General features: G+C 36.8%; 1 protein-coding gene and 1 non-coding gene across 3 annotated transcripts; one reads left to right on the top strand and one right to left on the bottom strand.

Moving 5' to 3' along the window:
• Window positions 1-214: 214 nt before the first annotated feature.
• On the top strand, window positions 215-286 carry TRNAQ-CUG (transfer RNA glutamine (anticodon CUG)). Its single transcript has one exon. It is a non-coding gene; the product is annotated as a tRNA-Gln (tRNA).
• An 8,088-nt stretch (window positions 287-8,374) lies between these two features.
• On the bottom strand, window positions 8,375-14,705 carry LOC149026629 (two-component response regulator ARR17-like). Of its 2 annotated transcripts, XM_089154714.1 has the most exons (6): window positions 14,265-14,705; window positions 11,445-11,524; window positions 11,143-11,220; window positions 10,386-10,456; window positions 9,342-9,543; window positions 8,375-9,245 (listed from the first exon to the last, which is right to left on the bottom strand). In XM_089154714.1, exons 1-5 carry the CDS (start codon window positions 14,566-14,568, stop codon window positions 9,348-9,350), a joined length of 729 nt encoding a protein of 242 aa, XP_089010840.1. In that variant the 5' UTR covers window positions 14,569-14,705; the 3' UTR covers window positions 8,375-9,245; window positions 9,342-9,347. The 2 variants fall into 2 exon arrangements, with proteins under 2 accessions (XP_089010840.1, XP_089010834.1); XM_089154708.1 differs by having other exon boundaries at window positions 8,439-9,543.
• Between the last annotated feature and the right edge of the window lie 109 nt (window positions 14,706-14,814).

A 14,814-nucleotide genomic window follows, 5' to 3' on the forward strand; every position in this document is an offset into this window, starting at 1 on the left:
ATAGGGTTAGGGTGACGAGATTTTTTTTTTTATGTTTTATTAATTTTTACTTATAGGCCTTACATAATTTGTGATTGTAAGACCATTGAGAGAGCACCTTTCTGTTAGAGAAATGATCCACAATCTCATAGGTAGAGCACTAATACCTAGAAGGGAAAAGGAAAAAAAATAATTTAAAGGTATATAAAGAAAAGCGCAATCGTTATTTCATACGGGTTCCATGGTCTAGTGGTCAGGACATTGGACTCTGAATCCAGTAACCCGAGTTCAAGTCTCGGTGGAACCTTATCAACTTTTTTCAATTCATCATGATTTACTGTCAATTGTCAAATGTATTTTTCTTGAAAAGTATAATTTTTGCTAAAACGAGGTTTTCGCGTCTCAGTAGTCTGTATTGTCGTTCTTTAAGAACCTAACCTTCGCGCCCTGATTTCGGTCATTTGGTGTTCTCTCTGTCGTCCGTATTTTTTATATTTAAGAACCCTAACCTTCTCCTTGTTTACATGCATTCTGGCTATGTAGTGCAGATTCTTATATGCTTTTCTAAGTTCAGATTTGGAATCTTCATCCTCTGGAGTCTGGTCCGAGGTTGGTAGAAAACAAAAGAACAAACTACAGTAAGTATGAGGTGTATGGTCATGACTCCGCTTGGTTGACTATGAGGTTTTCGCGTCTCAGTAGTCTGTATTGTTGTTCTTTAAGAACCCTAACCTTCGCGCCCTGATTTCGGTCATTTGGTGTTCTCTCTGTCGTCCGTATTTTTTATATTTAAGAACCCTAACCTTCTTCTTGTTTACATGCATTCTGGCTATGTAGTGCAGATTCTCATATGCTTTTCTAAGTTCAGATTTGGAACCGTCATCCTCTGGAGTCTGGTCCGAGGTTGGTAGAAAACAAAAGAACAAACTACAGTAAGTATGAGGTGTATGGTCATGATTTACGACTATTATCCAAAATGAACTAAAACAAGGGATTGGACATTAGGGTTCAATGGTCTTGCCAAGAAGCTAACCAAGAACGCCATGGTCAACCAAGCGGAGTCTGCAGCTATATCCTTTCCCATGGGTGTTTGATACTAAAGAGTTCTGTATGCAGGAGTAATTGTATGCTAATACTGTACACTAATATTCTGAGCTGTCTATTACTATTTTCCATGGGATCTCATGCTGTTCCTCGTGCTTTGTTTATTTTAGTTCCCACTTCTATTTTTTGTTGTTGTGTTTCTCTGAGGCGAATACTCTCTTCTCCTTAGCCAACTTCATAACCCCCTCAGCCCCATGTAGCCGTTGTGACAAACCGCGTCTTCATGTACAGTCAACTTTAGCTCTTTCTGAACCAGGAGTACGTTTTATAAGGCGGTCACTACTGATTTTGAATATATGGAATATTACAAGTTACAAGTTAAATCAATCAAAACAGTATGGAATTGGGGCAGGAGAGGAATTATGCCATAACTAATTGTAGATGTTACTTTTTTCAGGAGCTCACTCTTCAGTAAGATCTATCTTAGGAGTAGGGGGCTTCCAGATGTATGGATGATGGTTGAAGCATTTTTGATATCGAAACGTGAGTGAAATTGGTCACAAGAGTGTTATCCACTCCTGTTTAATCTCATTTAGAAAAGGACATAGGCAACCTTTTTAACAATGGTGGGTATGTGTGGGTCTCCTGCACTGTTACTACCGGATTGTAGTGAATTGAGGCATTTAGTGCTGACTTTGTTGAGAATGCATAAGATGTTTCGTGACAAATTGACATGTTACATAAGGTTGTGTTTTTGTTTTTGTTTTTTCCTGCCCTCTTATGAGTAGATTATCTGATAAAGCTTTTTAACACCCTGGGTCTTCTTATCCCAATTTGTTTGATTCATGTCTTGTGCTTGGCAGTGGTGAGACACTCTTCTGTCTGTGGAGCACACCATATTTATAATAATATTTCTTAGCTTTTCAGTGTTAAATATAATGTATTTGCTTTCCCCATTCCTTAAAAATTGTTTAGGTTTTGCCAAATTTTGAAACCATTACAGTGACAGAATTCTTGTAACAATCAATTGAGAATCTATAGACTATTCATTTCCGCACTGAAAGGATTTGTGATGATAGCATGGTACGATTTTTTATTAGTTTTGTGTCATCTTTTGTGACTGGGTTCTTCCATGTGAAGTGGAAGAGCATTTGGAGGATCACAGAGAATTGTGTTCTTCTTACTATGGTGAAGGAAGTGATCAGAGGGCTGTCTTTTTCGGGATCCTGTCTCCCCATTAATGGGCTTCCTTTTGATGTTTACATGCTTGTGGAAGAACTTGTTTCTGCTTTTTCTTCATTTTAAGTCTCGTGGTTCTACTTTCAGTTAAAAAAACGTTGCTTAATTTATTCTTGAAATTATATAATACACAAAGAATCTGTTGAAATTCTTTTTTTGTCCCCCCACCATAACCCAAAAAAAAAAAAAAAAAAATTCCTATTGAAGTATGATAAGGATCATGTTTTCTGTGCAATGGAATATAGGGATGACAAGTAGTTCTCGAGGAAGAGTGTTATCTTAGCAACCATGGGTATTCAAGCAATTAACGAACTTATGGAGGGGGCTGAATCATAAGGTATGATTTTCTCTTGGACTGTCAGTTTTTTCAGCAGAGAGTTGGTCATGTGGTATGGTGATATAGGATTGGTTCTGTGGGTTGGTCCCAACCTGTTTGAGAACCTAGGTCAAGAATGAGGTTAAATCTTGGTCTAGGAGTATATCAGTAGTTGATTTATTTATTTGGATTTATCTTAAAGTCATTTTGTTTACTTTGAATAGGTAGCTAGTAGTGAAGTTTCATTCTTTTCTAGTTTTAGATTTAGAATTAGTGTTTGATTTCTCTAATTCAGACCAAGTAACCATGATAGAGTCCTCAGATTTTCCTTGATGAATAATGAAGTGATAGTGAGTGCCGTGTGGCCAGGGTGATTTGTGATCTTCTTCACCCCCCTTCAAGAGATATCCCATATATCATACAACTTTGAGACCCCTCTCCACTAGAAGGACTAGGTCAACCCCTAGACCTCCTGGTTGGATGGTACTTCTTGTTGTTTCTTTTTGGTTTAAATGTATAATGACTTCTTATTGTTTCTTTTTGGTTCACATGTGTAATGTTTGGTATCTTTTGCACTTCTGTTGTAGTTTTGACTTTTGAGGGTTTTTTATTTTTTCATTTTGTCTGTCTGTTTTCAAACTTAAATGTAATCTGCGTTGCAGCAGATTCCTAAACCTTCACAAATGTATTATGTCTATTGTTCAGAATCCTTTAGTCCTCAGTTGCTGTTTATTTAAGTGTTAATACTACCACTAATAATGCTGTCATGAATGCTAATATTGTTATGAACTCCCTCTGTTCACTGTCCTTCAGAGCCTTATGATGGAAGATCTCATAAGGTTTAAAGCGGTGATAAAGTAAAAGTTAGTTGAACCTTGCATATGCTGTTGGATCTCATGCTAGAAGCAGCCTTCTGATCTTGGAGTGATCACTTGGAGGCAATTCGGGGCAGACAAAACTCATCTCACATTTTTAGGTTGCTGAAAGTATACTCGTATATTTGAGTGTATTTGTATTTGAATACCTGCAGCTTCATATGTTGTTCTCTCCTCGAGTAAAGTTCATCGTAGTTGTGAATAATGGTGTACTTCAGTACATGGGCTGGGACTTCACTTGATGGGTTTTGGGCCTGAGTTATGGCGACAAATGTGATGTTCTTAGTCCCACTGTTTATTGCTGGGTGACTGATTTTGGAGTTGACAGAGTTTCACCAGTATGGTTGAAGCCAAAAGGTTATTCTGAGGCCTGGCGGGTTCCATTACTTTCATTGGTTGCTCTCCTGTCTGTTGCAAGTTTGGTGTTTTAGATGCAAAGCCCCTAACACCCACCAAAAAACAGGGGTTTGCCTGCACCCCACTTTTTTTTGGGTTCAGTATAGCCCATGTAGTTGCTTAATTTTAGGCATTCTTACTATCCTATTGTGCTTCATGAACCAACCATATATTGATGGGTAGTTTACGGCGCTTGTGAAGATGGTATGCTGGTTCTAAGCTGTGTCACAGACGATGCTGCAAATTTTAATCATTGGGTAATGTAGTGTTTGCTTGAATTTGCTGTGGGTAAAATTTGGTCCAGGTCATCTATGTGGATATTTTTTCTTTTGGGGTACAAAACTATGTGGATATTTAATTAGCTTGTTATGACGACTATGCTGTTACCTTTTGATAAGCCCCTAATCACCAAGGTATACAAGAGAAAGAAGAAGAGGGACTACATGATACGACCTACAGCTGCTACAGGGGATACAACTGAAAAGAAGACAGCTGGCAGCATCCAAGTGGACAGCAGCCACTAACTTGTTGTAGTCAGAGGAGCAGAAGGGGTCATTCAGTTGGCAACAGGAGAGTGGCTGATGGTGACAGAATTGGTTATGCGTAGGGAGTTTGTTAGGATTCTAAAACAATATATGTAAGGAGGAGAGGGGAGAGGGGAGGAGGGGAAAAGAGGAGAGACAAGCTGTGCTTGTGGGAGAGGGAAGACTTCTCGGGGAATGGCCTGGCCATGGGGATGAATTTGTTCATCAAAGTTCTAAGTAGTTTATCTTTATTTCAGAAGTTCTTATCAGTTAGTAGTATCAGTAGGTATTAGTATTAGTCTGGATTCAGCAAGCTATATCTTCACTATTATATTGCTGTTTTGCTGGTCTGAATTCATAGCTCTCTAGTGTTGTTTGTTTCAGTTGTTGAAGTTTAACAGAGTTATTAGAACTATGCAATGAAATAAACATTATTCTGTTGCTGTTCTTCCTATTTGAAATCTGTAGATATTGATAGAATGCTGTATTGATTGTTGAGTTGGGAAAGTTAAGACTGAGGTTCAGGGGGTCCTATCACCTTTTTCCTTAATTTTACTTAGTTGGGTTTGATTTAGAAGTTTATCTAGATGATTCGGTTGACATCTGCCATGTGGCAAATTGGACATGCTAGAAATATGGACAGGTAGCCCAAGGTACCCTTTTCAACTGTCGAGTTTTAAATGAAAAGATATTTGCCACGTGCATAATGTAGTTTTGAAAGTGAAGATCTACCAATTGATATTGATGATTGTTCTGTATTTTTCTGTCAAAGAGAAATAGCTATGGTTTTGGTTATGCAGTACTGCTTAGTTTTTTCATGTCTTGCCATAACAGCAAGGTGGTGCTCAGTAAGTTAGAATATCATAAAACTCTTATTCCTTTCTGTGCTTAAGTATTACATTGTGTTTCAATATCAAATAAAACCTCAAATGGTTCTCATGGTTAATTCACCTTCACCTGGGAGGTGACCCAGTTTACTGAATCCTGGTAGTTTTTTCATATATCTATGTTTTTCATTCCGTTGTTGGTATCTATTGCCTCAGCTGCCAATACCATTCTTTGCAAAAGTGGAGCTTAAGATATATCCTCATGTGAAAATTGTAATGCTTGTTGAGTGATTTCTGTGTACTCTTAAGGAATGCTGTTTGTTATCAATGTGGGGGGGGGGGGGGTTAGGTATTGGTGAATGGGTGAATTAGTCATTTAAACATGTAATTTCTTCCCATTCTTTAATGAGATGGAAGAATTTGCCCAGGGTTAAGGGTATCTATTCTGAGATCTAAATTCATGTTCCTGGTTTTCCATATGAAACATTTTCTTGCAGCAGTTCTTATTTTTAGTCATTTCTGTAGTAGGGTTTTCTGATGAGCTTGCATACCAACGTGTTCTGTAAAAGATCATATAGATTGCTTGCTCCTAGATTTCAGTTCTCATTCCTTAACTTTCAGCTGGATGTATTCTTTTTGAGGAAGGGCATGAGAATTACAAGTATCATGTGAACATCCCCTGCCAATTCAGAAGTTATGCTGGAAGGGCATGAGAATTATAAACATCATGTGAACCTCTCTTGTTACATGCAGAAGCTGGGAGGGCCACATAAGTATTTTATTTTAAAGAGATGGTGTCTGTTGTTGTTAAAGCTTTTACTAGATCCCCATCCAAGATTGAGCTGTATTGCTTTAATATAATTGTCAGAAGTCCAAGAGACAGGACTTCAATAGTTGGGTTTACAAAGAGATTTTCAAGAAATGAGATATCGTTCAAAAATTGTTCGCATCCAGGCTATTGTTTTGTTGAGATTTTTTGAGTAAAAAGACTCGACATTGTGTAGGCTGGAATAGCAAAAGATTTGATTGAGAGAGTTCTTAGTTGGAACCGGTGTATTTCTGTCTTTACAAACAATGGATTGGTATGATTAGAGCTTGTACCGCACGGAGCAAGAGTCGTCCTTGGGGGGAATGAATTTAATTGTGTGCAACAGTTTTTGCTGATAAATAAGCCGCTTTTGCAACAATTTTTTTGTTTTTGATAAAAAGTGGGGTGGGGAAAAAAAAATGTGGGCTCCATGTATAGTGGGTTGATAAGAAAAAGGAAGGATTTTATTTTTTCATATTTTTTTACAAACTTTCACATATTTTACAGAATTTTGAAAATGGTTGGGGTGGAAAAGTTGGGTTGTTACATCACCAGTTGACATAATTTAAGAAAATTTATTTTAAATTTTTTCACCTTAAATAATTAAAAATTTTGTACTTATAAAATTTAAAAGAAAAATAGAAAAAAATTATTTTTTTCAAGAATTCTTTCACCCATTTTTTCCTCCACGTATATTCCAGCAAACAAATGCAGATAAATATTACCTTAGGATCCCTTAATTTCTGTCGTATAATTAGATGCTATTATAATTCAATTAACAAATTAAAGTTGGAGCATTGGGATGAGAATTTGTTATACTTGATTGTTTGTGTTGTCTTATTAACATACATTAATCTAGAGATTACGTTAAGATCCTATATTCTTGTTATTGGCTTTGGTAAGAGAGTTGATAGCACATGATAATTGCTCCATATCTCTTTTATTTTTAGCATATGTTCTGTTACTTCATCGATCCTTACTTGTAGACTCTAGTTCATCCATTGTACTTAATTTGCCAAAATTGATGAATCTTTTATGTCTAGCAGCATAGGCCCCATGCAGACACTCGTGCTCTATTTTGCAGTTCCTATCCATTGGTTAAATATTCTGCATACATTAAAACAAATATTATTAGTCTATGGTATATTGGTGTAAATATTGTCTGGGTACCACATAATCATTTTATGTTGAAATTTCCTGTGGATTGAGACGATTGTCTTCATTTTTCTATAGCTGTAAGTTACAATCCATTGGTATATATGAGAGAGCATTGAGCACCATTAATGGATTGGGTATCTTTTGTGTAAATATCCTCGAGTTTCTCTCTTGCCAAATGAAACAACATGTAATTATAAAAACGTGTAGAAACTATTTAATGTTTGACTTTCCCATTGAGAGCGGATGTTTTGATACAAACTTAGAAGAGATTTATTGCTTCAATTTTCTAGTTGTAATCCCAATGGTCTAGAAACATGAATTCTTTTCACCCAATCATATGAGATAAAGGCATGCCAAATTGTTTCATTTTCCTTTATGCACAAAATACATTCAGGCTGAACATTTGTCCATTGAGCTGATTTTGCTTGGACTGGTAATCCTGCATTCAAGATACGTCAAAAGAAAACTTTAAATTTTCTATGAATTAGTAATTTCTACCTATATTTCCACCAGGTTACAAATTGGTATCCATGAGATAAAAAACGCTCTTTTACTATTGCACAAAAATTCAGTTTGACTAGGATTCTCCATTTGGGGAAAATAAAGGGGACCACGAGTCACTTTGGTTCGAAAGAGTAAATGGCAATGTTTAAATTTTTTTTTTATTCTATCAAATCCTCAAAAAGTATTTAAAATGTAATTGATGGATAATTGTCTAGATTCGATGGTTACAGGATAAAAATGTAGTCATTTACAAACAATTGAATAATTATTTATGTAGTTTACCGAAAAAAAAAAGGAAAAAAAAAAAAAAGAAAGAAAAGAAAGCATAGTTATTTATGTAGAATAAATGGATATATGGAAGCCTTTGAACATGTTTATTTGTTTGGCTCTAGAAATAACTCGAACGTCTTTTTTGTTGCCGTGAGATTTATCTCTAAAGATCTATGTAAGATTTAAGCAGTAGAAGTGAGAGTAATCCAGTGAAGGTTCAACAACTCATTCAATTAGGCCATATTATCGTGGAAATTCAAACAGATTCACAACAGTTGCAAACGTGAGCAGAAAATCATTGGCCCTTGAAAACTTTTATTGGGTTTTAAGAGTTCAGAGCTTCTCAAATTTCAACTGTTATAAAATCTTTAAAACTCGTAACATTTTTAAAGCTGGACAGACCTACAATTAGTGTTGCTCATGATTTAATTATAGAGGTAGCAAGATATGAGGTACAATTCACTGATGGCCTTGTGAACAGTTTATATAGTAATCTTTATCTTATAAAAAATAAAGGTCCACTTCAACATCATGATACTAAAAACGCTTGGATGGTCCATCTCGACAATTTTAATGAAGAATTATTAAATAGGGACAAAGGGAGAAGTAAAGATGTTACTTCACTTCTTTAAATGGATCTGGAGACTTGAAAACATTTTGTATTGTTTCATTACGAACTTCAAGCTTTTATGGGAACATAGTTTAACTGTCAAGTTGGTTTATATCATATGAATACAGGCTGTTCAAGGATTCTTGGCACAGTGCTGATAGATTTCCTCAGATTTTGTTCTTTTAAACCACAACCAGCGATTAGAAGTTTGCAACAACCATACCATTGCAGCATTAATCTAATTAAAATCCTTATTGAGGATTCGGGTAGACTTTTGTGCATATCTGTATTGTAATAATTTATGTCCAGTGGATCTAAGAAGCAGAATATAATCAGATCCGGTAATTACTCCCAAAGCTGAATAAAAAACACAATAATCAGTTCTAGAAATTATTCCTAAATGCTGAATAGGCCTATGGCTACCACATCCATAATACCTAAAACTTATTGATGACTTGAAACCGAGAGTAGCACATCATCAGTTTACCAAAAAAAAAACAAAAAGAGAGTAGCACATCTGTAACCTTGCATGGAACAAGTTTTCTCAGCATTCCCAGTATGATGTTGGGCAAATACTTGATCAGAAACAAAAGATATTATTGATAGGATACATGTTTAAAAGTCATCCAACATCAGTACACAACTTGAAGCCTTTCAACCACAATTCTCCACCAGAAACAGAAAGCAGCCCAAACCTATACAAAACCCCATGACTCCACACAATAGTAAGTTTAAAGAGAAGCAACAAATAAGTATTGGTGGTCAAACACTCAAGAATGACAGGGTTATACATTTGTTCATGCAACTGCAACTCCAGCAAGGTGAGGTCTCCTTTCTGAAGGGTTGCTGTCAGGCAGCAGGTCAAGTGGCACCTTTCTTTTCATTCCAATTACAGGGATAGGTGTCACTGGCCTTACAAAGCTGCGTAATCTCTGCAAGTCTCTTAGTTTAAGAGGTTTCTGGATGAAATCCTCAGCTCCTGCAGCGAGACAACTGTAGAGAACACATCAAGCATAAGTAACGAAACAGTGTCAAGCTGGAGTATTCCCATGTTTTTTTTGCTGTTTCCTATTTACTATAAGCTCACTCAAATTGCTCATCTTCCTTCATTTCTCACACCTTTACTCATTGAGGAGGTTCGCTGACAGATTTAAGTGTAGTTATAACTTTCAATGGCAGTATGAGCAACTCCAATTGAATTGGTGTACTAAGATGGTTTGGTCAGCTCCTACCAAACACCAAAACTACACAATGTAGGAAGACACAAAACATTTTATGTAGAAGTTCTCCATGTCAGAAGCCAAAACTTGTTCTTTACTCTCATTACGTTTATATCTTGCAACAGAAAACATCACTGGTACCAGTTTATACTGGAGTTTTCAAGAGCAGAAAAAAAATTGACTAAGTATTTTCTCTTACCATGATCCATATTACGAAAAACATATATTTTGGTATAGCTCCTATAGGAGTTTTCAGTAGCACTGCTGTACAAAATAATACATGATGGACTATCCTGAAGGCAGTGTATTGATCCCAACCATTCAACTAAGAACCGTATCTACATGTTTTAACTTTGAACCTTCTAGCTCATAAGTCAGACTCGCCAAAGATTATGGTCTGGTTTGGGCCGAAAACTATGATGACAATTTGGAGTCACTGGTTGAAGAGAAAAGCGCCAGTTTGCTGATCATGTAAGTTTGCAGCAGACCCTATAACTTGGTTTTTTACTAGAACTTAATTAATTTTTTAGCTAGTTTCCCATATACTTATTGTTCAATTAGGAACCCAAATACACAATAAACTAAAAGTGATATTCATCTTTGGAGGGATTATACCTGCTAATTCTCTCTGGCACGTGTTCAGACGACATTATGACTACTGGCATAGATTTCAGGCAGTTGTCATCCTGGTATTTCAAGCATAGAAAGAAGATTTTAGGAAAATATAGACCATTTGAACCAAACCACAACTTGGCCTCACTAATGAGTAATGACAATGTCTGGTATGTATTAAGGGGGCAAATGCCAAAATGAGGTCAACATGGCTACTATTCCATACTAAAGCCATTTCACTTTGATGAATGGAAAATTGTAACTGAACTGTGAATTTTCATGGCTAAACAAGGGTCTTGAAGTCATACTGTTGCAAGCATCTAATCAAGTTCATCCTAAAAGCTATTAGACCTCCAAGGTGGCATCTATCACTTGGCGAAAAATTTCATGCACAAAAACATCAGGGTAGGTGATCATCACCATCCATAATATTTGGACCTTATACATCCAATACAAGGAGTCTGAGACATGTACACATAGGTGGGGACAGTCTGATACCTCTATAAATGTATTACAAACATGCAACCTACTTTTGATTCCTCCTCAGGTCAGGGAAGAAAAGGTTTTCAGAGAACTCTGAAACTTTACTCATCACTATGCCTTTCTCAAGAGCTGTTATCACATGTATACATGTGATAGGACATTATTCACCCTAAAAGAGGAAGTGTGTTATACACTTATACTAAGTGGGAAAAAGAATAGAATCACAAATTGTTTGACACTTAAAGTGCATAGGGAAGAGAGTAGAAGTCTTCATTACCTTGACAGCCTTAAGGAGGTCATATCCATTCATCTCAGGCATGCAGTAATCAGTAAGAATGATATCAATCTTCTGGTCCTGCATGAGACAATCACTATTTACAACATCGTGTGATGAGATTTTCTTTCTTTTGGGGGCGCTATTGAAATATCAACGGTCGGATTGCATGAAAAAAAATGATGTCATCAGTGGCATCAATTGGATCCAAGTTCAACTACTGGATTCAACTCCACTCTTCCCAAGTTTTCTGTTCCCCAGCATAATTTAATGACAAAGCTTGAGTTTTGGGGAGAGACACTTACATCAGCAGTTGGACTTTCAATTTTCTCTTCATTCAACTGGAGAAACTCCATTGCCTTCTTCCCACTTTCAACAATAGAAACTGCAACAGACCAGCTATTTAAGTTTTATTCTGAAGGCTTCACTCTCTAATAACTACTCATATTTGAGAAAATAAGTACATAAAACATTACAATGGAAAAGAAATTCAGTGCCCAAGAAATTGAAATCCTACACATTCGAAGTCAGGAAAATTGATTACCAATCACACAATCATGAAAAGAGGCATGTATACACTATAAGATATCTAGACAGACAGAGAAGCGAGAATTTCAACTCAATGCGATCTAGGAGCATAATTGTCCTTCCAGGTTCAAAGATCCTCGTTATAACTGAGTTTGGTCAAAATCCCACGAAAGATGACAAGTAGAAGTGGTCTTGTTGATGCATAAATGGCACTTCTTCTTGTGCTGGAAGGGATGAAAAACGAACCAAAAATTCAACAAAAGTGACACATCAAAACCATAAACAGTCAACAAAGCTACAATTGAATCAATAAACCTGTAATAGAAAATAAAATAAAAAACGGTATAGAAATCATACATTCAAAATAAACAATAACAATGCCAACACGCCCCACAAAAATGGTGAAACAACCCAACTCTCACCTGTTTGATTGAGATGATAAGCGTAGGAACAGAGATACCTCTAGACTCTAGTGCTGGTGGTAAACATGAAATTTTGTAATGCACAGACCACCATTTCTTCCCATCCACCCGTCCTACTTGAAAATCATAATGGTAAACATATCCATACACAAAACATTAACACCACCAAGCAGTTTCACTTCAGCAAGCGGATTTGAATGGTAAGGTTTTCTGCAGCTCTACTCATACTTTGTTTTTGGGGACAAGAGTGCTTTTTATATGTAGGGGATGAGGATATCCCATATGCCATCAGCAAGAGTAGAACCCTGGATCTCTTCGCTAAGAGGTGTTGGTCTTACCAATTGAGCAAGTCTACGTTGGCGCTCTACTCATACTTTAATGGATAACAATAGTTTCCTCCTCTCAAATCTCATAAAGGTGTAAAACATTATTCTCCTTCTCTACCTGAGCAGTTGATCCACCTATTTGCGTCACTTTACCAGGGATTGGCTTTCCACCTCTTCAACACAACATTGAGGACACTGCTCAGCTACCCTGAAGTTGACCCAATGTAATTCCATCAATGAGAATTTTCTCTTCCAATCTTTTCCTTAGAAGTCATCACCAGGAGTTATACCTTCCTCATTTCCATCTTGACCAAATCCTTTGTTCTATCACTACCTTGTAGCATAATGAGCATAACATGTACATGATCAAATCCTCAAAATCCAATTTCCCAATGGATTTGGTGATACTAGTGACTTTGATGTGGTTTTCTGCCTCTGCAATGTTACCCACCAAAAGTCTAAGATTGTTACAATGCTTCCAAATAGGATGTGTCTTGTCCTTGGTTTGGGAAGATATAATGATGCAGCGTGAGACATCTGGTACATAATATTTTAAGCTACCAATGTAGGATCATATACCATTAAGTTTTCATATATTAAACATATCCCAAGAATACCTGAACTACTGCTTCCTCAGTAATTATAAATATTTCCTCCTCTGTTGCATGCTCTACCAAACAGATTTATCAATACAGGCATGTCAGAGAGAAACAATAAACCAATGTTGGAGCAATATATTGGTTGTTTTTTTCTTCATTTTCTGCCCTTTTCTTACCTAAAACACGAAGCTGGAAAACTATAATACGGCAGCGCTTATGATTGCATTCTTGTGAAGTAGTCCATATACATATAATGCTTGTTAAAGTAGGACAATAATTACATGGGAAAAATATCAGAATATGTTACCTTCGCTACATTCTAAGCTTCATTGAATCTACATTCTAGCGCATTTCTGATAGCACTATCAGTGTAACTTAGCTTCAATTTCATCAACAGAAATTCAATAACAAACTAATCCTTCAGGCATTTAAACTATAAGTCAAGGTTTAACAAATGAAGCACAAATCTATGATAGAAATCCCTTTGAATAATCAAAAAACAAATCATAAATCAATAAAAATGTAATTGAAACCACAGATATCTTCAGCTGGGGAAAATAGAAGTCTCAGATAGAAACTGTGAACACCAATAAACCTTACTCCAAAAACACAACAAGGAATTAAGTTCACACCAAACGAACAAGAAAACATATTCTCAGAAGTTCAACTACTTTGATTCAACCATTTGTAAAAGGTGTATAACCCAAAACCTAACAGACGACCATGGAATCTTAACCCCAGCTTTAAAAGAAAGGAGGCAAAAAAAAAAAAAAAAAAAATCCCTGAGAAACACAGAAGGCATTTAAACCCAAGAATAAATTTTTTCCCCCATAAAACTAAATGGAAAACTAAGGTCTAACTAGAACAGAAAAATCACAAGTCTGAAACAGAAACACAATATCCAGAATAGGCCAGGAGCACAACCGAACAAGATGACACACTACAATGCGTAAGTACCATAATTCTGCAAGAGTTAGACACAGGGAACAACAGCAATAAAATCAAGTACTTGCAAAGACCCAGATGCGGAAACTGAATTCAAAGGAAACGTCAAACCTCAGACAATGCCATAACTCTGCAATAGCTGGAACAAGGAAGAACAATAATAAATTGCGGATTCGCAAAGACCCAGATGTGGGTACTCAAAATTGAAACAACACAAATTCATCTTCGCGTTCAAAGAGCCAAAACAAGGAAGAACATTGCCTTCACAGATTCATCTTATAAAAAAAGAAAAAAAAACTCTTGACCTTTGAACTTGGCAGTCTTGAGGAGCTTCTCGACGACTTTACGATCCACAAGGCAGTCATCAACAGCCAATACATGAATGAGAGCATCAGAAGATGAAGAATCAGAGAGGTCGGCGTCGGGCTCAGCCATGGCTTTACCGTAGAGTCGCCTGTGGCCAGAGAGAAAACTTATTACAAAGGGTTTTGTCCTGCAGGCAATGGAGAGAGTGGAAGAAGCCAATGAGGAAATCCGGAAACGTCCGACGTTTAACGCTAGAAATGGTATGAAGGGATGCGGTGGAAGTGCGAAATGGATAAAAAGCATTCGAGGGTTAATGGAGCAGCAGGGGTCCCCTCATGTCCACTGCGACCGGAGAGGAAAGACCGAATCTAGATTTCGTTGTCGGGAATCTCTCCCTGGATTTTGACTCTCTCTCTCTCTCCTCCCTTTTTCTCACACTTTCTGATTGCGACTTTTTCACTCCTTTTTTCCTGCCATCTTCGGCTTTTATTAGAGACCGGAAAATAGTAGAGCAACGAGGAAGTTATGCTCAGAGGGTTACGTGGAAGA

The sequence above is a fragment of the Hakea prostrata genome, chromosome 1, assembly GCF_041222555.1.
Source record: "Hakea prostrata isolate BN-2017 chromosome 1, UWA_Hpros_2, whole genome shotgun sequence".
NCBI classification, from domain to species: Eukaryota; Viridiplantae; Streptophyta; class Magnoliopsida; order Proteales; family Proteaceae; genus Hakea; species Hakea prostrata.

Bases quoted from the DNA above. Each gene is read 5' to 3' on its own strand.
- LOC149026629 (XM_089154714.1), bottom strand. From the start codon at position 14,568: ATGCTTTTTATCCATTTCGCACTTCCACCGCATCCCTTCATACCATTT. The intron at 11,525-14,264 runs GTCAAGAGTTTT...GGTCTGTTGCAG, and splicing joins CAAGACTGCCAAGTTCAAAG to TTTCTATTGTTGAAAGTGGG. The intron at 10,457-11,142 runs GTAATGAAGACT...TTGAAATACCAG, and splicing joins ACCTCCTTAAGGCTGTCAAG to GATGACAACTGCCTGAAATC.